This window comes from Fusarium poae, chromosome 3, assembly GCF_019609905.1.
Source record: "Fusarium poae strain DAOMC 252244 chromosome 3, whole genome shotgun sequence".
NCBI classification, from domain to species: Eukaryota; Fungi; Ascomycota; class Sordariomycetes; order Hypocreales; family Nectriaceae; genus Fusarium; species Fusarium poae.
In genome coordinates, this window is record NC_058401.1 from 4785182 (window position 1) to 4808529 (window position 23348).

The 23348-nt window shown below is 46.8% G+C and overlaps 5 protein-coding genes across 5 annotated transcripts; 1 reads left to right on the forward strand and 4 right to left on the reverse strand.

Moving 5' to 3' along the window:
- Nucleotides 1-2345: 2345 nt before the first annotated feature.
- FPOAC1_009018 (uncharacterized protein) lies at nt 2346-4938 on the reverse strand (the record flags this gene model as incomplete). The annotated part of the gene is made up of 4 exons (XM_044853449.1): nt 2346-3872; nt 3920-4253; nt 4327-4523; nt 4576-4938. 4 exons carry the CDS (start codon nt 4936-4938, stop codon nt 2346-2348), a joined length of 2421 nt encoding a protein of 806 aa, XP_044706119.1.
- Nucleotides 4939-7242: 2304 nt separating this feature from the next.
- FPOAC1_009019 (uncharacterized protein) lies at nt 7243-8904 on the forward strand (the record flags this gene model as incomplete). Its single annotated transcript, XM_044853450.1, has 2 exons — nt 7243-7552; nt 7610-8904. The coding sequence occupies 2 exons, from the start codon at nt 7243-7245 to the stop codon at nt 8902-8904; spliced, it is 1605 nt and encodes a 534-aa protein (XP_044706120.1).
- Nucleotides 8905-9445: 541 nt separating this feature from the next.
- On the reverse strand, nt 9446-12055 carry FPOAC1_009020 (uncharacterized protein; the record flags this gene model as incomplete). The annotated part of the gene is made up of 2 exons (XM_044853451.1): nt 9446-11865; nt 12037-12055. The coding sequence occupies 2 exons, from the start codon at nt 12053-12055 to the stop codon at nt 9446-9448; spliced, it is 2439 nt and encodes an 812-aa protein (XP_044706121.1).
- A 2117-nt stretch (nt 12056-14172) lies between these two features.
- On the reverse strand, nt 14173-16025 carry FPOAC1_009021 (uncharacterized protein; the record flags this gene model as incomplete). The annotated part of the gene is made up of 4 exons (XM_044853452.1): nt 14173-15105; nt 15152-15247; nt 15296-15816; nt 15932-16025. 4 exons carry the CDS (start codon nt 16023-16025, stop codon nt 14173-14175), a joined length of 1644 nt encoding a protein of 547 aa, XP_044706122.1.
- Nucleotides 16026-16660: 635 nt separating this feature from the next.
- FPOAC1_009022 (uncharacterized protein) lies at nt 16661-19684 on the reverse strand (the record flags this gene model as incomplete). Its single annotated transcript, XM_044853453.1, has 2 exons — nt 16661-19341; nt 19399-19684. The coding sequence occupies 2 exons, from the start codon at nt 19682-19684 to the stop codon at nt 16661-16663; spliced, it is 2967 nt and encodes a 988-aa protein (XP_044706123.1).
- Between the last annotated feature and the right edge of the window lie 3664 nt (nt 19685-23348).

The following is a 23348-nucleotide window of genomic DNA, read 5'->3' on the forward strand; positions in this document are numbered from 1 at the left end:
CAGCCGTGAGCGACAATTCTTTGTGTCGGAATTTTCGAAGAATTCTTGGAGCAGTCAAGAAGCAGCATTATATGTTAGTAACGACACCGCATTCCTCGACCGACAGTGTCCGGGCATGAAGAAGGGTATATCTGGCACTTCCAAGTCCGAATTAGAAGGGCGGTTCAAATGAACGAGGAGAAGGATGAGGTCACATCGTGAATGAGAGATCAACCGCACGTCATCCCGTTACTGACGAGTCTCTTGAGATCGATGTGCGTCCAGAAACATATAGGAGGGGCTTACCTTCCATGCTATAGGCGAGATCCATTTCGGACTGGCTCAGTACGAGGAACAATAGGCTCAACAATGAAATGAGAGGACGGGCTTATAAGAATTCGACGCACTACGCTGAGTATAGCTCATGTGTATATGCCGTGCCTTTCTCTGTAGAAGAGCATGGGTCTGGCATAGTATTAGTGCGCTGTCGTGAGTGCTCTACTATTTCTCGGGCCTTACTCACATTCACGGACTCGATAGATGGCATTGCGTTTTGACCAAGGTTCACGCTACTCCACCAAGTTCGAAGCGTTGGCGTCGTTTTGCCAGTGTAAGCCACTTCGAAAGTCGTAACACCATCGTGGCTCGCCATCAATATTCAACAAACAATATCTAACGAGTGAGGAGAAGATGAAGGCGAAGAAGAAGAAGAAGAAGAAGAGAACAAAGAAGACCAGACGGCTGCATCTTGGGTTTCATCTCATCTCTTTCCCCTCACCTGAATCACATGACCCAAGATGTCTTGTCTGGTAACCCGGCCCCCTCTACTTATACAACTGTGTCACATCACCAAGGATATTCAGCAACCAGGGCATTGTGTATGCAGGGCGTGGCGGTGGAGTCGGTGGCAGCTGGGTGTGGGAGAGAGACACTGGATCGATGTCTGTGGTATGCGTCGTGTTTCCGGGAACAATAAGGTGAGACTCGGTTGAAGGTTGTCGGCCGGATGAGGATGTGGAAGCAAAGGTAAGAATGGCTGCTATCTGAGAGAGAGAGAGAGAGGAGGGGAGAGAAATTAAACAAGGAAGTCGAGGTGTTATTGACCAAGCCAAGTTTTGAGTAATGGCCCAGCGACAGAGTAAGATTATCCGAGTCACAAAGATCAAAGTGAGGGGAAGACAACGCCGTGGCTGCCGTCCAAAAGATGAAGGGAGCAATCAGCCGAATAGAGGCTTCTGCATTTGGTAGGGACGCCTGTTGGATGGCACCTTCCCAGTTCCCGCGATTGGTTATGCCACCCATCCTACGCCGCGTGCCTTGGACGGACCTTGGACATTTGGGTGGTATTCAAGCCGTCAGCAAACCCAAATGGCTGCGTAGTGACTGTGATTTGTCAAAACGCAAGGGGAAAGCGACGGTTTGACTTTTTAGGCTGCATTTGCCTATTTTTAATTGTTCAGTTGATAGCGTCAAAAACGTGTTTTGCTCTGACATTGTCAACTATATATTTTTATATACTATCACGCGACAAGTCTATAAACATTATCTATTTATGTCGAGCAAGGTCAGCAGCTACCTATCTATATTGAACTCAGAGACCATTGAAAGCGGGGAAGGTTTGAAAATCCGGGGTAATTAGGGTACGGGTAACTCTTGCCTCCCTTCCGTAGTGGAGCTTGCATTATCCCATCGTCTCTCTGCGCCCTGGTATTGGACAGCTCTCGGGTTTCACAGCCTCAAGAATTGGCCCCCATCATTCGATTCATATGTCCGGGTGCTCCGATGGGTCTTCTTGTGTACTCGTGCATCAAAGTCTTTATGCAAAATAGTCGGAGTATTTGCCCTGTTCGATCCCCAACACCCTAGAAACTATACATATCATTGCTACGCCAACATGGTTCGGCGATTAATCGACAGTGTCCTTGCACAATTGTAAGGCAGAGCAGATGATGTGAATTCCAAAATACTGACTGAGCAAAGCAAATTCATTGATTGATTGATTTCATACGGTGGGTAACCTGGACAAAGAATAGATATTAAAATCTTCAATAACAATTACAAAGTGCCTTTGCCCAAAATAGAGGCCACGCTCGTAGTCTTTACCTAAACTTCTAACTAAGCTGTTTTTCCTACACGGCACCCTTAAGTCTTGTCATATATCGCGCAGTTACAACCTAACAAGTCTAAATATGACACCAAGCACATTACATTACATTTACCACATTGTAAATTGGGAAAAGCGAATGAGTAGAAACGAATATGAAGGATATTGATAGCATATCTATCCTGTGTCGTAGTCTAAGCCCGTGAACTCCTGGTCTTGCCATAATTACCCAGTGTCTCTCCTCCAACCCAATACATACACCTTATTTCTTGAATGTTGCGCTTCGCTCGCCTCTCACCGGAGGTGCTTTACGAGCTCCCTTGATGTCCGTGTCTGCAGACTTGGAATAAGGGTCAAACACCCTTTTCTTGCCCTTGACATCGGCGGTTGGTTCCCTCTTCGCATTGACCACTGATGCGGCCTTGCTATAATCAAAAGGCACCGCATCGAACTTCTTGACCTTGTCATCTTCCTTTCTCTGTTTCTTCTGGGCTTTGCGGGCCTTCTTGGCCTCTTGTCGTCGGATTTGTTCTTCCTTAGCCTTTTTCTCCTCTGCCTTGCGTTGCTTGCGACGGGCACTCCTGGATTCTGCTTCACCAGACTCATCCTCGATAGCAATGACTCCATCATCATCTTGCATCTCCTCGTCACTGTCTGAATCTGAGGATTCGGCCCCTTCCTCACTTGAATCAGATTCTTCCACCGCCTCTGACTTTCGTTTCTGGCCTCTCTTTAGAGTAAATTCCTCATCTTCCTCTTCAACTTGAGCACTGCCCCCTGCATTCTCCACATTACTGGGTTGTTCAGGGACCACAGCCGGGTCGGTGACGGTATTGTGTTGAACGTCTCCCTCAATCGTGCCCTGTTGAACGAACTTCTGCCAGGGGAACGGAATAAGGTCCTCTTCAGTTTCCGGACGTCGCGTCGAAACATCCCACTGAGTACTGATCGGCATATCTCCAAATAACTGCGATCGAGTCAGCCTACTGACCGTGACCTCTCCATCAAGGTCTGGTAACTTTGTTGTCTTCCTGGCTGCAATAGGGACGCCATTCCTCATAAGACTGTCCGGTGCCATCGAAGTGAAAAAATGAAGCAAACTTCGGCCACCCTTGGCCTTGGTCTCCTTGATGTATTCCCAGATCTCATTGAAGCGCGGCCTGGCTAGCGATGCATTCAGAGGCAGTAAGCTGTGAAGGGCTTTTGCGTCCGGTGGGTTGATGCGAGCAATTTCTGCAACGTCCCTGGTACTGAGAACGAAGTTGGTGCTCTCATCCTCCTTCCTGGCTGTGTCGTCTCTCCATTTCCACAAGGCTCTGAAGACGGAAAATTGCTCGATATCGAAAGCCATGTGAGAGTTCTTGAAAACGTACGAGTACCAACCGCGAGAACCTTCGCCGGTCTCCTCATCGTAACCGGGCTGTTCGTAGCGAGACAGAGATTGTTCTCTTGATCTTTCAAGGGCACGACCAATGAAGTCTTTATCGGCATCAAATTTATCTGAGGCTGCGATAAGCTCGTTTCGTACACGATCGTAAATGTAAAGTAGGTAGTGGGTATCAGACCGAGCATAGTACAGCATCTCCTTGGGCAATGGCCGTATTCTCCAATCCGCTAATTGATATTGTTTGTCCGCGTCAAAGTCGACAAACTTGGACAGTAGGTACGCAAGACTCTTGGCAGGGTAGTTAAGTTGCTCACATGCGAAAAATGTATCAAAGAGACCGTTCACGTAAAGTCCCAAATCTCGCTGCAGCCATACCATGTCCATATACGCACCGTGGAAAACCTGCCATTGTCAGCAAGAGCTCGCCATGTCGAGCTTGAAATACGTACCTTGACGATCTTGGGGTCAGTAAAGACCTGATTGAGAACTTCGAGTTTATGGCGCCAGGGTTGCAGAGTATCCACGATCCAATCTTTCTCACGTGTGCTAATCTGCATCAGGGACACAAGTCCGACATAGGTTCTGAAGTCGTGATGTTCCAGATCTACCGCAATCTCTTTCGCTTTCTTGAGCTCTTCCAGCATTTCGAGAACGCCTTCATATGTATCAACAAAAGTTGCTTCGGTCGTGTCAACAGGCTGATACATAATGGGCTCGGCTTGTTTGAAAACTCGTTTTGGGTATATCATGCGGACAATCTCGTGCTCGTAAGGATGTTGATATCTGTTGTTAGGTGGTCAGTAACTGGTATTGCCTAGGACCACAAGGAAGTGTAACTATAAGCATGTAGACATACTGCGGCGTCCCGGTTTCGTCAGGCACGATATTGAGGCTCTCTTCCAAAGACACCTTGGCGTTTGGCTTGGATGTAAGCATTGGTTTCCAAGGTGGTGGAGCAAAGTTGTCGGGCTTTCGCTCAAACTGAAGTTGAGGCTTGGACATGTTGGCGTTTCGAATGACCTTGTTCGTCGATTTCGGTTTCTTTGCCTTGTTCTATTGATGGTAAACATTAGTCATATAATTCAGAGGATACAGTTTGACATACAAAATCAGAAGCAGGAGGCTCCTTTCTTTTAACAAGTCCTGTGTATTCATCCAGCGCTGTGTCGGCCTTTTCGAGTGATGAATCGACGACATCGACCACCCCTCTCCACTTCATCTCGATATCTTCCACATCTTCAAGCTTAGGCGCCTTGACACCACATGACTTTCCGGTTGATTGCAACAGCCGTGTGGATAATTCAAGGATTCGTGAAGTTCGGTCGTCAAGCTGTTGGCTCACGTTAGGATTGACTGTACGCTGAAAGCTCAAGTCTTCGGCAGCGATCCGGTTCACAGTCTTGATTGTCGAGACAAGTGACTTCTGAATGCTATTCTGGAGTGACTTGAAATCCTGTGACTTCTCCATGGTTACGACAAAGAAGTGCGCGTCGCGCGTGTAGTTGATAATTTTGCTTGGTGGTCGCGATGCAGTATTGTTCTCGAAAAATTACAGGCTTTGCTTTGTTGCGCTTATCGATAAGATAAGATAATGCATGTCTTAGAGAAAATAATACCTAGGTACCTACTTAATCCGTACCTTGGTAAAAAAGACCAGACGAAAATATTAGCGGACTCTTAGGCTTCATACTCACTAATAAAGCTGATTAATATTTCCGTTGGATACCAGATCACTGACGTTTTTTATGTGAACCGCCTGCCACGGTACAGTTGATGTGAGTGTTCCAGCTTTGTGGTGTTTAATCAAAGATACAACGGTTTCTTTACACTCCTGACCTTCCCAAAACGACAAACATTTAAAAAGGAAGTTGTTGAGTTTCCAGTCATGACACAAAAAACGTATGTCCAAATCTTGGTAGCATTTTACAAGGCATACACTCCGTCCAGACGGTTCTGGTTGTTTAGTGGCGGCAACCGGACCGACGGTTATATATAACCCGTCTATTTGAGACTGGTATTAGAAAGGATTGTAATAGTCCAGTTCAGCCGCTGGTATACGTTGGGTAGAAATGAGGACGAATTGAAGCCCTACTTCTTTCTAATTTCGTAATTCTCGGGCTTTCTATATTTCTATTCCGGAGGTGGCAGATATCTAGGACATTCTGGTCCGGCCAACAAACCTGAGCAAGGTGCGAACATGGTTATGATCTTATCGTTAATTGGCCAACTACTAGGCTTTCCAAGATAGAAAGTCCACTTTGCAGATTGAAACGCTTGTCTGCTAACCTAGTACAAGTTGGGCTTTGTGGCATTCAACTAAAATAGAACACTGAAGAAGCCAGTTCTGCATGCGTCACTATTGGATCAGACAGATGTTTGAGATCAAGCTTTGAATCAGTCGTGTGGAGACTAGCTCATTCTTGACCGGTTTTCAACATTTGTCCATCGTCTTCGGCTTTGCACCTTGAAAATAGACAATATGATCAAATGCCTGTGATGTCCGTATAGTGGCCGATGAATCGATCCCGTCTCCCGAAACAATTGTAGGAGTACAGTAGGCGCCAATAGTTGAACGCATAAAAGTGGAGAAAGGCTGTTGCATTATCTTTTTAATTACTCTTATTGATGAACATGTATCACATCATGGCCAAGTGACAGAACAGACACCTGATGATGTTGTGTTATGCGATGTTGTTCTGATGGTGATGATGATCTGTGGTATTATAACTCCACTCCTTAAAAGAAACGGACCGGATGAACGTCAACCAGAGCGGAAGGTATCGGATTGCGGGATAATACTGTTTTGAGTTAAGGCAAAAGAGAACATGAGAGATATACAGTAGCCAGCAAACCCGTTATTTAGAAATCAACCCAAATCGGATGTGTATCAAAAAGGAAAAAACGAGGCAAATGGTGTGTCGATTTGTTCAGTTGTAAGCTGTTAGTCTCAATACCTAGGTTAGTAGATAGGTAGTAGTAGTTTAGTAGGTAGTGCTTTATCTACTACCAAATAACCTTACTATAACCTCCTGAAACCATCAACGGCTTTTTGATAACGGGCAGGCACAACCTGGTAAGCGGCCAATGCCCGTGAATGTTGCTTTCTTTGGCAAGGTACACGACTGGTCTAGGTCGGGCTGGTTGCAGACACCAAATGCCAGAAAGAATGCCCCTCACTTGCCGTTTTTTTGTTTTTTTTTTCTTATCCCCTCAGCCCCATCCTTGTGACGGAGGTACTTGCCTACTTCTTTCTGTCCATCTTCTGGCTTCTTCCGTCCTATTGCTTCTTATAAGACCTCACTGACCTCCTCTTCTCATTTTGTTTCCTTCTTTTCCACCCAAATCCGCCATATTGTTTTCTTGTGAAGCCACTTCACTTTGAGTAAATTGCCAAATTAATCTGACTGATAAGCATTAACCTTGTTCTTCAAATACTTGACAGTATCCGCTTACCACGCTCTTCTCCAATTAATCGACTGACCTCACGCGCAATAGCGTCATCGTTCCGCTACTCAACAACCCAAAGCTCCTTACGCTAAATCTAACCCCACTGTCTACTGGGGATCTACGCCTCTCGGCTTTGCGCCAGCTGCCAGGTCAATTCCCTGCCCCTCCACAGACCATCGCATCGAATCGACAATCGAACAAGAGCCGCGACGAGACCGATCACACCAAACCTGATCCTTTTCTCATTCTTCCACTTTCTCTCTCTTTGATCTTTTCACCTTAAAAAAAAAACCATCTTCAAGACTCTTCGTCAAGCACAGCCAGAATGCCAGAGACCGTCGGAGAGAATGGCAACGCCGCCCCAGGCCGTCTGTTACTGCTTTCCAACCGTTTGCCCATCACCATTAAGCGATCTGAAGATGGGAGCTATTCATTCTCTATGTCCTCTGGTGGTCTGGTTACTGGACTAAGCGGTCTCAGTAAAACCACTAGCTTTCAGTGGTATGGCTGGCCTGGTCTCGAGGTCCCCGACAACGAAGTCGATGGTATGAAACAACGACTAAAAGACGAGTACGGCGCACACCCTGTTTTTATCGACGATGAGCTTGCAGACAGACATTACAACGGTTTTTCAAGTAAGAACCACAAGCTCCCTGCCACTTAGCCATGCTTTTCTAACAGAATATCCCCAGACTCGATCCTCTGGCCTCTATTCCATTACCACCCTGGTGAGATTACATTCGACGAATCCGCATGGGCTGCATACCAGGAGGTCAACCGCCTCTTCGCCAAGACTGTTATCAAAGATGTTCAGGACGGTGACCTTATTTGGGTCCACGACTACCATCTGATGCTGCTTCCTCAGATGCTCCGTGAGGAAATTGGCGAATCAAAGAAGAACGTCAAGATTGGTTTCTTTCTTCACACACCATTCCCCAGCAGTGAAATCTACCGAATCTTGCCTGTACGAGAGGCGCTCCTGACTGGTCTCCTCGACTGCGATCTCATCGGCTTTCACACATACGACTACGCTCGTCACTTCCTTAGCAGTTGTTCTCGCATCCTCGAATGCCCCACCACACCAAATGGCGTTGACTGGAATGGCCGTTTTGTGACTGTCGGTGCGTTCCCTATCGGAATCGACCCCGATAACTTCGTCGAAGGCCTGAAGAAACCAAAGGTGCAGGAGCGAATCGCTGCTCTCAGCCGCAAGTTTGAGGGCATCAAGCTTGTTGTTGGTGTCGATCGATTGGATTATATCAAGGGCGTTCCTCAGAAGCTACATGCTCTTGAGGTATTCCTCACCGAGCACCCCGAGTGGATTGGTAAGATCGTCTTGGTTCAGGTCGCCGTACCTTCACGACAAGACGTCGAAGAGTACCAGAATCTTCGTGCTGTTGTCAACGAACTGGTTGGCCGCATAAATGGAAAGTTCGGTACCATTGAATTTATGCCTATCCACTTCCTTCACCAATCCGTCAACTTCGATGAGCTCACTGCACTATACGCTGTTTCTGACGTTTGTCTCGTTTCATCCACCCGTGACGGCATGAACCTGGTTTCTTATGAGTATATCGCAACACAACAAAAGAACCACGGTGTTATGATTCTCAGTGAATTCACGGGCGCCGCTCAGTCTCTGAACGGTAGTTTGATTGTCAACCCCTGGAACACAGAGGAGCTTGCCAACGCCCTACATGACGCAGTTACAATGAGCCCCGAACAGCGCGAAGCCAATTACAAGAAACTCGAGCGTTATGTCTTCAAGTACACAAGTGCTTGGTGGGGTGCCAGCTTCGTCGCCGAAATGACTCGCCTTAGTGCTGAAGGTTCTCAACCCAAGACTCTTCGCAATGTCTCAGGTGCAGTGATCGGGCTGGAGCAGAAGGCACAGCAAATTGTTACTGGACTCGAGAAGAAGGCGGATGAGCTGTTGTCGGGTAACGAGAAGAATGAAACCGAGACGAGTGAAGAGCCTTCTCAATAAAAGTCGTTATAGCAACGGAGGCATGGGTTCGAAAGGACGAGTTCACGTTTTTGGGTTTAAGCGTTCATGATCTGGGAATTCCTTTAAGTCTATTCTTTTTATAAAAATAAATCCAAGCGGCGTTGTCGCTCTCCAATTCACGTTCGTATATGTTGTTGGCTCACTAGTGCACCTCTAGAATCGTCCGTTATTGACTCCTTGTCCGGCGTGAACAACGTGTTGTCCCCAAATAGTGCTACGATTTTCTAATGTCAGTATATGCTGTAGCGTTCATAGCCTGTCAGTATTTGTTCCAGTAACTATATGATCCTGAAACTAGTCCGAAGAACATAAAATGAATTGTTTGCGATGCTCAAGCACCGGCAGCTGGTATCTAAAATAAAGAAGCATGAAGGTTCAAACCACTTCATGTCTTACAAATCCCAAAATTCCACAAAACTCCTTTGATCAGATCTCTCGACTAAGTCATGTCATCACATATGAATCCCCCTTAATCTGAAATGCTGACCGCGTGTGTACTCGCAACTTCCTACCAATCCACTCAATAGGGGGCATCGACGATGTCATCTCTGCCTAACTTGTATCTACCGCTCTCATGGTTCCCAATACGCCCTGAACCCCTGCGCGAGCCACCAAGCCGGATATTACCAACAATGCTTTCGCGAGTTGGCTTTTTGAGGCTCTGCTTCGCCACCATATTGACCTCATTAGGCAGTGCGACAATGACGTTCTTGTCGGAACCAAATTTGAAGTCGTCAGCCTTGACCTCTTCCTCATAACGCTTGATCTTGTACGATGCCTTCATGCCTCGGAGGATGCGCTTCAAGTTCCATTCAATAATGTACGGGCCTGTGGCAGTGATAATACTTGTTTCTTCGGCGCCCTCTCCAGTGTTGAACTTGGCAGGCGTGAAGTCAACAGGCTTGCCAGTTTCGTGGTAGAACTGAGCGACATGCTCGGGGGTCAGTGCAAGGCGTCGAGGATGAGGCTTGTCGGTAGCCGCGAATGCCTTCTCAAATCCAAGCTTGCCCTCATTCTTGCCAGACTTTTGCTGGGCGTCAACAAGGAGGATGTAGTTCTTGGTAGTTCCCAGAATCCAACGACCATCAGCAGAGACATCGATACCAGATATCGGATCACCCAAAGCAGGAAGTTGGGTCTTGGCTCGAATACCAAGACGATCGAACAGTCTAATATCTCCTTTGTTGCTGGCAACAGCTATGTAACCCTTCTCGGTAGTTGCAAGAGCTGAGAAATCGTTCTTGGATGCGTATTGCTTCATATCGGCATCTACAAGTTTGTTCCCAGACAGTCGAGGATCAACGCGATACAATGCATTGTTTGAAACACCCAGGAAGGTCTGCTCAGACGTCATCTGTGCAAACTTGTTCTCGGGCGCAAATGTGACAACGGGAATATCATCGTGCACATGCCATTCGTCAACAACCTTTCCATATTCTAGATCCATGCGGTAAAGCTTGTTCGGATCTATTTCGTTTTGCAAAATAAGGTCGCGATCCTCGCTATGCAACATAACCTTCTTGGGATTCATCAATTTACCCGATGGAGTGGTGACCTTGGAAATGTTGGTGGAAAATTCGAGGTGATTATTAGGCGTGTGCTTGAATACACCAATCTTAGATCCGCGGACAACAAAAGAGCGATCGTGTTTATAGCCGACTGCCAGCTGAGAGTTGACCTCACCGTCGGCATTCTTGGGAAAGCTGCTGTCGTTTTCCTCGTCGCTGTCGTATTCTTCATCTCGGGCACGATCGTCTTCAAGCTCTTCTTCATCTTCCTCCTCCTCTTCCTCCTCCTCAGTCTCGGGGGCGTCTTCCATCGTTAAATCACCAAAGGCATCGAGAACGTATTCGCGTTCCTTATCTTGCATCTTCTGCCACTTGGTCTCGTTGAGTTTTTCCCAGATGGCTTGCATGATTGCTTCTTGGAACTTTTCAAGGGTAGGCTGATCCTTGAACCGTAGTAGCCAGGATCGCGCGGTCCCATCTTTGCTGAAGTGGTTGAAGACGAAAGAGAGGTATTCGAAATCGAATACTGGGTTGAAGTCTGCGACGACAGGAGTACCCAGGTAAGCCTTATCACCGGACTCGATCTGAAGCCAGTACTCCCACTTTCCAACCTCCGAGACCTGAGCAATGATAGAGTCGTCAACAAGGGCAAAATGCCCAGGTTGAGGGTCGAATATATGAAGTTCTGCCGTGACAGCAGCATAGATCTCTATGGCTTCAGGTGGGTTGTTGGCATCGGGTCCAGTTAAGACTTGTGGTTCAATCTCCTGCTCGGGTACAACTTCCGGAACAACCTCTGGGGCACGCTTTGCAGCAGAGTTGGCAGCATTCTTAGACAACATGTCGTCGACAGACTCGATAGATCGAGCGAGTGTAGGACTATGAAGGGGGCTCGCAGGTGGGATAGGATCTTCCTCTTCAAACTCAAATTGCTGGAGGTCGGCCTCTGTAGCCGTGGAGTTGGGCTTGCGGTACTTGCGTTCGTACTGGCACTCTTGAGCGACTCTCACAAACTGCTGTACTTGCGCCGATGTGACAGTGGAGTCGCAAACAAACTGATACAGGTCACCAGTGTCGCCGCTGAGATCCTTCCAGGCAAGAACCTTGTCACCAGTTTCTCGGATCTCGAAACGGAACGATAAAGCTTCGTCTAGAAGGAAGGTCTTTTCGTCTTTCTCGGATGCAAGAGCGTCGATTTCTGCGTCTTCGCCTTCCTCCTCAGCGAGAAGTTCTGCTTCGCCTTCTTCAAAAACACGCTGTACGACGAGTTGGTACTGGAATTCTTGGTTGGTGCGACGAATTCGGATGGCAGAATCTCTGAAGATGAGTTCGGAGTAGCCCTTGGGCGATAGAGGTCGAACGAGGTAGAGTTGGCCTTGAGGCAGCTCGATCAAGGTTTCCTGTGCACTCGAACCGAAGATGAGCTTGCCGACTGGAAGAAAAAGGAAAATGTTAGTCGTGGTGTACTTTGAATGTGATGATGCAATGAATCGGTAGGTGAAACTACGAAACACCAAGCAGTCGGGCGATCCCGCCCTTTATGCTGAAAGTGCAGTTGTTGGTTATAGGCAAAGGGTAGGGATGATGCGGGGCAGCCACTTACTTCCTCGTAGGGCGAACATGCTGATCCTGGCTTCTGAAGGCAGAAGAAAGAAAAAGGGAAAGAGCTGGGCGTAAGTGTGTGATGTGTGGGTGGTCGCTGGCTTTGAATCAGAAGCTACGGCGCTGATGCGATTTCCCTAACTTCAGAAATGAAGAAGGAGAAAAGAAGAAATGGAAAGTCGACGATGCTATCGCCGCACGATGAACTAATAAAAGGCTGTGACGTGACGATAAGACACCAGGGCAGAAGCGGGTAGGATCAGGCAGGAAGGCAGGCAGGGTCGCTCCTTCCCGTTCGCTACTGGCTCTTTCTTTTAGTCTTCTGCTTGTCTTGTGACAGCACGAAGGGAAAGTGCAGTTGTGACAGCACCTACCGTCAGATTTGACTAGGCCAACAATTTGGGGCAAGAGCAAGCTAGAGCGTCTGTGAAGGTAACAAGTTGCGTCATAACAAGGAAGGAAGTACAGTTGAGAGAGACTGCTCACGCCGGGATGTTTTTTTTCTCTCCCTGTGTACTTTGTTGTAAATCTTATGCGATTACTTGTTTATTGCTCACACAGAGTAACCGAAACCTTACATAACCTACAAAACCTTCCTTCAACTAACCCACAAAATCACCTAAACGACCCTTTCTAAGCAGCTTAACCTTATACGCCGATTTCCTGTTTTCACCGTAATATCTTAACTACCGCTATAGCCTCCTAAAACAGCTCTTCAAGCTATACTGTATATAACCTATCTCTTAAGGCCTCTAGAAATTCCTTCTCTTTATCTAATAGAAGGTTATTGCCTTTATAGAGGGCATTTTTAAGGGTTTTAAAAGCCTTTTCTTTACTTTCTAGCTAACTAATTAATTTCTTATTTTCCTTAGCTTTTTTAAGCCTTTTAGTATTTTTAGCTTATTTAACTAGCCTAATTAAGTAATAATTAAAGAAAGCTACTTTAACTAGTTTGAGGGAAACGATAAGCACAACAAAACAAAAGGGACTGCCTAAGACAGTAATACAGAAAAACCTCTAGTTAAGTTACTAAATTTACTGTTAATTGGCTTCTAATAGAGATATAAGTTATATTAATAGATATGCATTTAAATAATTAATTAAATAATATATGATATATTAATTAAGGTCTAATTTAAATAGGCGAAAAAGCATGTTAAATTGAGATCTATCTGAAGTCTGTCCTGTTTTATCCTCTGTAGCAATTTCCACGTGACCTCCAAAGGAGCTAGCCTTCTGATCGTAGCCTTGCCTCCAAGATAACCTCTGCCACCGTCATACTAGCCTAATAATACTAGACTTATCAGTATTTACTATAGCTTTTACTTCTATATAAATATTAGTCTTATCTTTATTTTTAACTATATTAATAGCTATATAGATAATACTATTTAGAAAGGCAGATCTATACTTATAGTATAAATAATAAGACCTCTATATACTCTTATATTTAAGTAGTTTTTTATCTATTATTCTATTATTATAGCTAAGGTTAGTTAATAACAGGGATTAGAGTATATTAAGGTAAATTAACTGATAAGTAGATACTTGGTCTTTTATATTTTAGGTCTTTATGTTAAAGGAAGGATAAGTAGGTTATAAAGCAGGTCTTATAGTACTTTTGTATTTGTATAAGATTAAGGTTACTCTAAGAGCCCTATTTTTCGTGACGAAGCTGCATCTATCGATTTCGCATTAGACTTCGAGGGATACCCATATCAATTGTTGTAAATCTTGGTTGGAGGGGTGAGGAGGGGTCTTTTTTGCCACAGTTGACGTGCGCCACAGACAATAGGGCGTCAAAAATACTAGATCGGTTTGCACAGAAACCCACCGCTCCATCACATTCATGTCTTTTGTTTTCTTTCACATGAAGAAGAGAGGCTACGGAACCATGGCTTCAAATGTGGGGATTGCTTCATTTTCGTTGTCAGTTCAACAAGATTTAGACACATCAAACAAAATAGTTTTTTAAAAGAAGCTGTCATGCAATTTCCCTATCATACCTATCTCACATGTGGTTTTGTATAATGAACGACTCTGAGGCTACAGCAAATATGCTTAAAAGATGGTAGAAAAACAAGAAATAAAGTACCAAGGGAACCAAGATACCTAGGTACCTAGGTACTCATTACGGTCAGAGCTCACCTTCAACCTGCACTTTGATGCCTTCCACGCCTTCTCCTAATGACCCCTTGTCATGAATCACAACAAAGGGTTCATCTGGGTGAGAGATCCCAGCAAGACTGTCAGCCACTAGTCGAGCCACATTCCTACCCATGAAAGCACTGGTCTCCATACAAGATATGAAGCTTTCAATGCCCGAGGTGTAATAGACACCACTACCAATAACGGGGTCCTCAAATGTAACACGAGGTAGCTCGATGGGATAAGCGTAAAACGAGTGAGGATAATACCACGAGATGTGCTCGTTCTGTTCCTTACCCGAGACAACCGGTTCAGGAACCTCAGTCCCCAAGATACGTGTAAGTAACTCCGCGGTGACGGCCTTGGGAGAGAAGATCTTATAGACGCGCTCCTTCTGTCCAGTTTCGGGGTTGGTGACGTATTTTAAGGTGCTGATTGAGTAAAAACCGGTACGGCCAACACCATCGGCCCCTTGTCCTGCTTCCTCACCCTCAGCCAATGTCGTGTAGACTGTGGCGGGTGCCTTGCTTCCGGGCTTCAGGCCAAAGAACTCGGGGCTCAGCTCTAAAGGCGATGCAAATAGTGTAACGTGAAGTTTGGTATATGGTATTTCGTCGATTTCACGATCCAGAACACCCTCTCCCGCCTTGATGTTGCTGAACTGCCAGGGATTGGCGATAATAACATTATCGAACTCCACGTCAAAATGTTCGGTAGCGCCGTCCTTTGAGTCGGCATCTTTAGTTGCGATAATGTATTTTGATGACGATGATGGCTGTGTCTCTGTCTCCGTCTTGGACTTTTCGATAGAGGCCACGGTCACGTTGCGATAGATAGTGGCTCCGCTATCCAATATCATCTCGTCAAAGATACGCCAATTACCTGTTTCAACAGACATGGCATTGTCCGTGGCTAGTGACACCTGTTTCAGTTAGTTGTAGCTGGTGAATAGAAATGTCCCAACGAACCAGAGTCTCCAATCCATGGATGTAAGCCAGGTTGGAGGCATAGTTGACTCGTGTGGCAACCTGCAAGATCTCACGAGCGAAACGAGGATCAATGTTCTACCCTATTAATCATTTGAAATTTGCAATCGAGGATAGCGCACTTACAGCATTTTTCAAGATCTGCTCTCCTGTAAGGCTTGTAAACCGGTTCAAGCCCAACTGCTCTGCTCTTTGCGACAACGACTTGAAAGGAAAGTATGGGTCTTCGTAGAGCTTGAGGAACTCTCCGATCATACTATCTACAAGCTTTTTAACCCTATATGGTGAGAGGCCATATCTCCAAAACATCTTGACGAGATCCCACCCTCCCCATGACCCCTCAGTGGTCTGGAAGACGAAGTCGACACCATCCCATATGGCTGTCAGGTCGTCTTTTTCTAGCCGGTGAGGCTGGCTCAATGGGAGCTGAAATTGCCTGCTTGCATTGACAAGTATGCGATTGGCACCAACGAATATTGATGCGCCCAGCTCAATAGGTAGCGAAGGGTTGTTGTAGGCGGGGACCGTCAATGAACGACCTCCTACACGATCCGTCTTTTCAAAAACGGTGATATTGATAGCGATTTTCTCTTCTAGAGCGTATTTCCGTAAGTGAAATGCTGCTGACGACCCAGCGGCGCCAGCTCCTACATCGCAAGGTCAGTATATGTCAACTTCCAAATGAACAGGGCTGGCCCGTAACGCATTGGGAATCATGCCAATGTGTTGGCCCATAGTCCTGTCATGAATTAAGGTACGGACCAATGATAGCAACATTGTTCACAGTCTCAGCTTCACATGGAACACACAGAAGTGATCCAATGAGAGCTAATCCAACAGTCGTTGAAAGATACATCCTGTTTCGTGATGATGAGGTTGATACGTCGCGTATCACGTCAGTTCAGCTGGACGAGCACCTGCTCACGTGACATAGCGAGTGTCTCATGCGTGTTCTCGTAGAAGTTCACGACCCTTAAGTTGCTTATTACTTGAAGCTAAACTAACAACGCCAATCTTTGAGGCTTCATGGGATTAAGGCAGACGGCATCCGTTCGTACTGCACCTATCTTCGTAATCTTTCAGGCACGTATAGTATGGTTGTGAATGGCGCAGCCAACGCACATAGTAAACGAGGCTCAGAGAAGCAACATAGTGTAAAAACTGTAAATTTGGTATCTTGATAATACTGGAAGCCGTAAGTATGCCACTCAGAAGAAAAAACATCCATATCAAGGCCTGCACTATATTGCAACCTTCCTTCTCATAACAAAGACTACCCAGGGAATCATGATCCTTTCTCTCTAAACGCCAAGCTAAATGCGACTTATGCAACCTTCCCGTGAAAACAGAGATTCTTATCTGTTCCCTAACCGTATAGAAATATGCAAAGAACCCGATTTTTTTTTCATTCCATATTAAACCTAAACCCCAAGTAAAAATCGTGAAATGTAGAATGAAGACATGTTACAAACATATTGGATAAACGTAAAATTAGGGACTCTCGTTACTGCTGCTGTAACCACTCTCCGCTGCGCCCGCAGTAGCGACGGAACTATCATCATGGGATAACGCCGGATTTGCACTGTTACTCTTGCTTGCACCCCGAGCAGTACCGGCAGCCGCGGCAGCACTACTGGTACGGCGGGCAGCCTGTCGAGGACGGTTTGGCAGCGCCTTTGGGTCTCGGCTGGTTGCGTACATGTTCTGACTGGGCGAGTCATCGGGTTCGTCACCCTCTTCGTCACCACTGCTGAGGTCAACGCCATCAGGGTAACCATCCGACTGATGCTGCAATGTTCGTTGTCCCATAAGGTCCCTCAGTGACGATGATGTATCGAAATCATCCGAAACATCGTCGTCGTCGTCTGCGGTAGACTCGCTAGGACTAAAGGGTGGGAAGAAAATCGCAGGAGGTGGCAAAGAGACTGGTGTCAGTCGCTTGATGCGACCTGACATATATCCAATTTCAACAGGGAGGGGACCGATACGCGGCCAAGATTTCAAGCCGCCTGAGATTGGAGACGAGGTCGACATAGTTGCCAAACGACGGACGACGGCATCCGTGGCTTCACCAATCCTTCCATCAGCCACTTGGACTGAGGACAATTCATCTTGTTTCGATCTTTTCGTGGAAACAACTACCATGAAGTGATCCTCAGGCAAGACCCCACCCAAACCGCAAGGCTCAAGGGGGTAGTGCTGCATGTATTGGGGTTTATCGCTCCAAGTGAAGTCCAAATCAATATCACTAGCATCATCGGTATCATCCGTAAGACTTGGCGGGTCCTCAGTATCGATATCCATAGCTGTAGTCGGTTGAGTCGACAAAATTCCGCGGTCCGTCAATGGTCTGTAGTTGAGAAACGATCCAGAGTCTGTCCGTCGAAGAGGCGATGGGGGAACCTTGAAAGTATCCTTATCCGTTTGGGTTTGACCAGCAGCTCGCATTTGTGTGGTGGGTGACATATCACCGGGGTCTCCAGACAAATCTGTACAGAACGGAGCACCGCTGTAATAGATTATGGCGCCATCGTGACGGCGCTTCCTACGGCTGGACGCACCGGAACCACTGAATCCCCATCTCGATTCCCCAATGTTGCTTTCCTCGGGAGGGCCAAACGAGGAGACAGTCTCATCGAGCGAAGTCTGGCCGCCTGAAGAATCCTGTTGCGCAAACAAGGGCTTATAGTGGAAGCTTTCAGAAGGAGCACATAGCTGCGGGTCGTACTTGAGGCCGTTCTTGCTCGAACTTCCTGACTGAAACTCGTCACCTGTAGAGCGACCTGTCTTCTGTCGTTTGCGCTTGCTCTCGGACCCGCCTTCCGTATCATCCGTTGATGGGCTTTTCTGAGAGTTGTATCCGGAACTGTCGCTGCTAAACCTTGTTCCCTCTGTTCCACCACGCCATCGAATTTTTCGGCCATCAGGTGATAACTGGAACTTGGTGCTCATGCCAGTCACAGCAGAGCGAACAAAATCAGGGGTGACATTGATCATATGGAGCTGAGCCAGGTTGCACAGTAAATTCAGGTAAACCCATCCCTCAGCATCAGGATGAACATCCTGGTTATGCTGTTCTGCTAATAATTCTGGTGGCACTAAGCCAAGATGACGGATATAATCCATGTTATCAGCCGGCACTTGTGCACGGTCTGGGTCTAAATCACGGGGTCGTGTGGGCCGCTGTTCGGGCAAAGTTGTCATTGGAGGGGATGGGTTTGTGCCTGAACCCGTGCTGTTGCCGTTACCGCCAAACTCAGTGTTATCCCCGTTGGAGTTGGACGCAGAGCCATTATCAGCAGACCGACTCTTTTTGCCAGAGTGACCGGGTTGTTGTTCAGAATGCAGGATTCGGGCCTCTCTTGTAGGCTCTTTGCCGCTTGTCTGCAGTGTCGGAGGTTCGTGGATCGAAGAGTTTGAGGTGTTAATAACATTTGGTTGTGTGTCCGCAACAACAGGCGCTAGAGCAGCAGAACTACCACTGGGCTGTACAGGTTGCTTCTTCACCACGTGGCGTCCGCCGATCTTGCCTGTGAATAACTGTTCTAGTCGACGAACAACAAGCTTCTTTCTCTCCTTCTCCGTCATGATCATGTGTCGCGGATATAAACCCTCGGGAATATCCCGTAGATAACTCTCGACTGCCTCTGACGACTTTGCTTGCGAGCCCATACTGGGACGACTCAAAGAAGTCCCCGAAGACTTGGCACCGGTGGACATAGAGGCATAGGCAGAGTCGGCTGGGCGAAAGTTGGATCCTGATGATGAAGATGCATGCTTGGATCCAGAGCCGGAGTACATATTATCGCGGTTTGCATGGCGGGACTTCTTCTTGTTCTGTGATGACGAAGTATCAGGGGATCCACTCAGACTCGCTGCGAAATCTCGGAGTGTGGCTTCGAGTTCTCTCTTCTTCTTCTTTGGCAGCCCATGGCACTTGATCTCGAAAAGTTTCTCCTTTCGAAGCATATCGGGACCTGTATTCTTGTAACGTTTGAGTTCCTCCCGGAGCTTCTGGATTTCTACCGTGAGGTCATCGATGACACTGCGGTAATCATCTGCACTGCTGCTGTGTGCTGCTGTAAGTTTAGGAGGCGCGAGTTGATGATGATTGTAGTATGGTTTGTCTTCGTTTGAGGAGTCGGATTCTTTTTGGAAAAAAGGGGGGTCGACTATCCACCAAGTCAATGTGCTGCTCGTTCCTTTTCTATTTTTGAATGGCCACTTACCTTCCATAATATTACTGTCGAATGTGGCAGTTGGGTTCTGGTTCGATTGATCAAACCATGTGTTAGGGTCACTTTGGCCGGTCTCGTTGCTATCGCCCGTCGAGTCACGCCGAGGCGATGTTGTCGTCGTCGTCTTGACAGCGGGCCTTGAGCCCTGACTGGCCTTGAGTGATGCATCGCGTGCTAATCGGTGATGGCGAAGAGTAATCGAGTTGGCTGGGGATGTTCTTCGAGGGAGCGGGTGGCCGGTCTTGGAAGACGACGGCGGCGGTTGGTTGAGTGGCATTGTCTCTCATATACTTGTTTGAAATATTGATGATGAACAATTTAGCATTTCCCGAAGTGAGAAGCGGTTGGCATATCGTAGAAGACGGCCGTCGAGGTGTGCTCTGGTATAAACGCCAGGGTCTGACGATCCGTGACGTAGGGCCTGGAAGCACACAGAGAGCTAAGAGCCTGGACGTCAGGGGACTTATTAGCACAATCCGTTCATTAACAAAGCTCAATAATGTGATGTCGGGTATGAGCAACGAAGGTTCTCGCAAACGGCTGAGAAGAGCTTCTATTGGCTGTTGGGCGACAAGCGATCGATCGATCGATGCCTCATCGCTAATATGACGAAAGATGATGGCAGGCCAGTTACACAGTCTCAAAGGGGAACAACGCCGGGTGTTTCTGGGACACTCACCTTTGCTGAAATTCACTTCAAAGCAATTGAGACCCTGAAATCGAATATTTATCAAATCCCCAGTTTTGATCCGACTGAGCAATTCTTTGATGGGGAAATTTCCTGTACGCTGATATTTTGATGTCGCAGTTCTGAATTAGTCGGATTATAGCTTCCTTTCCGCAATCAGCTCTTAGCTGCAGAAATGTCGCATCCACTCGTGAACTGCAATCGTTTGAGTGATGATGCTCCGATGGTCTCAATCTGGCTCTGGTAAGCTTATTGATTAAGTGACCAGAATCAATAAATCGAAATATGCCAAGATCGTGTAATCAAGTCGTCGCGTATGTAGCCAAAATCTTTTAGGGAGATACCAGGTGTGCCAAAGACTTGATGAGCAAGTTATTATTGGAAATTTGTTATTTTTCGAGTACTGGATTGTGTGCAAGATTGTTATGCTGGCGATTCGTAGCTTTGATTCGTGTAGAGTGGTTCGTGATACCAATCAGATCAGGTCGTCGTAGTCGAGAGTGCCGTAAGGAATAGTGGGAGCTTTAACAAGCAGCAAAGCCAGACAAGCTTTCAGAGACTGAAATGTGTGTTCTTGAAAAAGAGAAGAAGTGGTGGAGTCCAGTATTCCAACGGCCGATATATGAATAGACCAGGGTCGCTCAGGGTGACACTCAGGTGGTACCTACTCAAGTCGACAGGGTGTGAGGAATTAAGAGAGAAACAAATCGTTCCACGGCGACAGAGAGGGGAGAAAGAGGCCTAGAATAGTTGAGTGTGGTGTGGGCGGTTTGTATAGGATGGGATAGTAGTTCAAGCAAGCCGAGCCAGAGGAAGCTGAGAGTCGGGTCAAAAGAGTAAAAAAGATAAACAAGCCACAAGTGGGAAATACCGTGGTGGAAGGATACTTAACAGAGCACAGTCTGTTTAAGGCTGGAAGTCTGAGAGGCAAATCTTGGACGGTGACAGTGGCAGTGGGCAGAGAAAGAAGAAGGTATTCATGGCCTCCACCAGCAACAACCAGACTTCGATGAAGCATGCCCGCCAGGTCCAGCCAAAGCCAGACTACTACCAGGGCACGCCCGAGTCCCCGGTGCGTAGCAGCGGCATCGCAAGGCGGCGAAAAGAAGGGTTGGGTGAGGAATTGCCAGGTTGGGACGAGGATGCAAGAGCTAGAAGGCCAGATCGTGCCCTCATTGCTCCGATTTCCAAGACGCTGGAGAAGCATAGGGATCAGAGACCATCGGGCCCAAAAAAAAACAAAGCAGGGACCTCCTCTAACGGGCTTGACTAGCGCAACACCTTGAGTGTGAGCGGATTATAGATGAACCCCTTTTTCCCGATAAACACCTGCTCTTGCCTCTTCCGCCAACCGACGGAACACTGCAAACAACAACTGTTCAGGGGTGGTTCATGAGATTTGATAGGATAACACCCGCAACTGTCACCTCGCTTACGCCCAGACTGTCTTCCAGTGCGGGGGCTACTATAGACGAGGACGGTTAAGCCAATGACGGTCCAAACACATGGAAAGAAAACAAGGCAAGTGGCTCCCGTACTAGTTCCGCGGAAAGAATAGTCTTGTTTTTCTTTCACCTGTGGCTTCGGTTGTCGCTGATCTTGATTTGTGTCTGTCATCGGCCTTGGTCAACCAAGGCATTTGGCTTCCAGACTCCTGCAAACTGCAACACGAAACGGCACACCGGAACTTTACTTTCAGGTGACATGGATGCAACTTTCATCAGAATAGAATATGTTAAGAAATGCCGAAACACGTGGTTTGATTAAACCATTAACAAATTCCTGGAAGGCTTCGAATTTCCTTGGATTCTCCGTGTAAATCATTCGATTCTTACATTAAAACTACCTAGAATAAGATGCCCTGAAGACCTTTTCATCAGGAAATAGACATCCATGATTACAAAAAAAGGTGGGGGCAGATATTCGGAGGTAATTCCTGACCACCCACTTTATACCCGACTCCACTCTCCCTGCAATTGATCTTCAACCATCCAGCAATAAGCGACTTGCTCCCGTCAAACATTCGATGTTACGGCGAAGCAGCATTTGTATCTTGTTTCAGTAATGATATCTTAGTATGTATGGACGTATATGTGCAGCTAGTTGTCTTGGCCTCCAACTTTAAGGATTGGCTGTTCGTATCGCGATAGCCTATTCTGATATGTACAAACGTCCTAACACGATCCGTGGGGAGTCGGACAAAATATCCGCTTCCCTGTGATATCCATACATTCATAATCCTTGGAAGCCTCGTGAGCTATGTACTCTTCCCACAACGATCTCCAACGCTTCTATTCTGCTATTTGTGCCCCAGCTATGGACTTCATTACAGCTTGCATCTTGCCATTGTATTTCTATAAAAGCATTAATTACCCCAAGGAGAGATGTGGGTTAACAGTGTATAACCTCCAGTCTCGTCGTCAGCTGTTCTACTGAGTACCTCTGAGGCTCTCTTGCAGATCACTTTCCACATGACGTCGACCCCAGTGAGAGATTTCAGGGTCCTTGCGCACGCAACCAATATGTACCTTGAGACTCTAGGACCCTGAGACCCTGTTTGGAGCAGTTTCGAATAGTTTCTACGGCAAAATTCTTGTTTTCCTTGGTTTCTCGCAATACATACACAAGTCAAAAACACGAATCAAGAATTTTCTGATGCCGTGGAAACAAGGTTTATTCGGTTTCCTTTATAAGAAAAGAAGGTCACGAGACTTGGGCAAAATGTCAAACCAGCCCAATCCTAGGTATTCCGATACTCCGCCATTACCTGCCCTCCTGCCTACATACTACCTTAGTACCTAAGGTACCTAGGTTGGACTAGAAGCATAGGGAAAGTTCCCACAATCATTAGAAACACATACAGCCAGGATATGCGCGCACTAAACCTCCTCTTCCGTGGCAATAGGATGCCAAATCCCGAGATCCCAAATCGAATTTTCAAAGCCATAAAAAAAATCCCTATATCAAGTGGCAAAGAGCATCTCTCACGCATATCGCCACGCTGCTGTTCGGATTCAGCGACCGAAATCACTCTGATTGGATGGTTTGACGCTTCCACTCTTCTCGATCTCGAAGAAGCGCAGTGTTAGCTCAGATCGAAATTCGCGGGACGACCCTTCGTGCAGCAGTAGCTAGGGAATAGTGGTGGCAGTCGAGAGTATTGAATCGACCAATCCAATTACTTGCTTGGGAACTCGATGTCTTGGCTTGAAGGGTACTACTGGCATTACGTCGATCAGAGTCCCTGAAACAG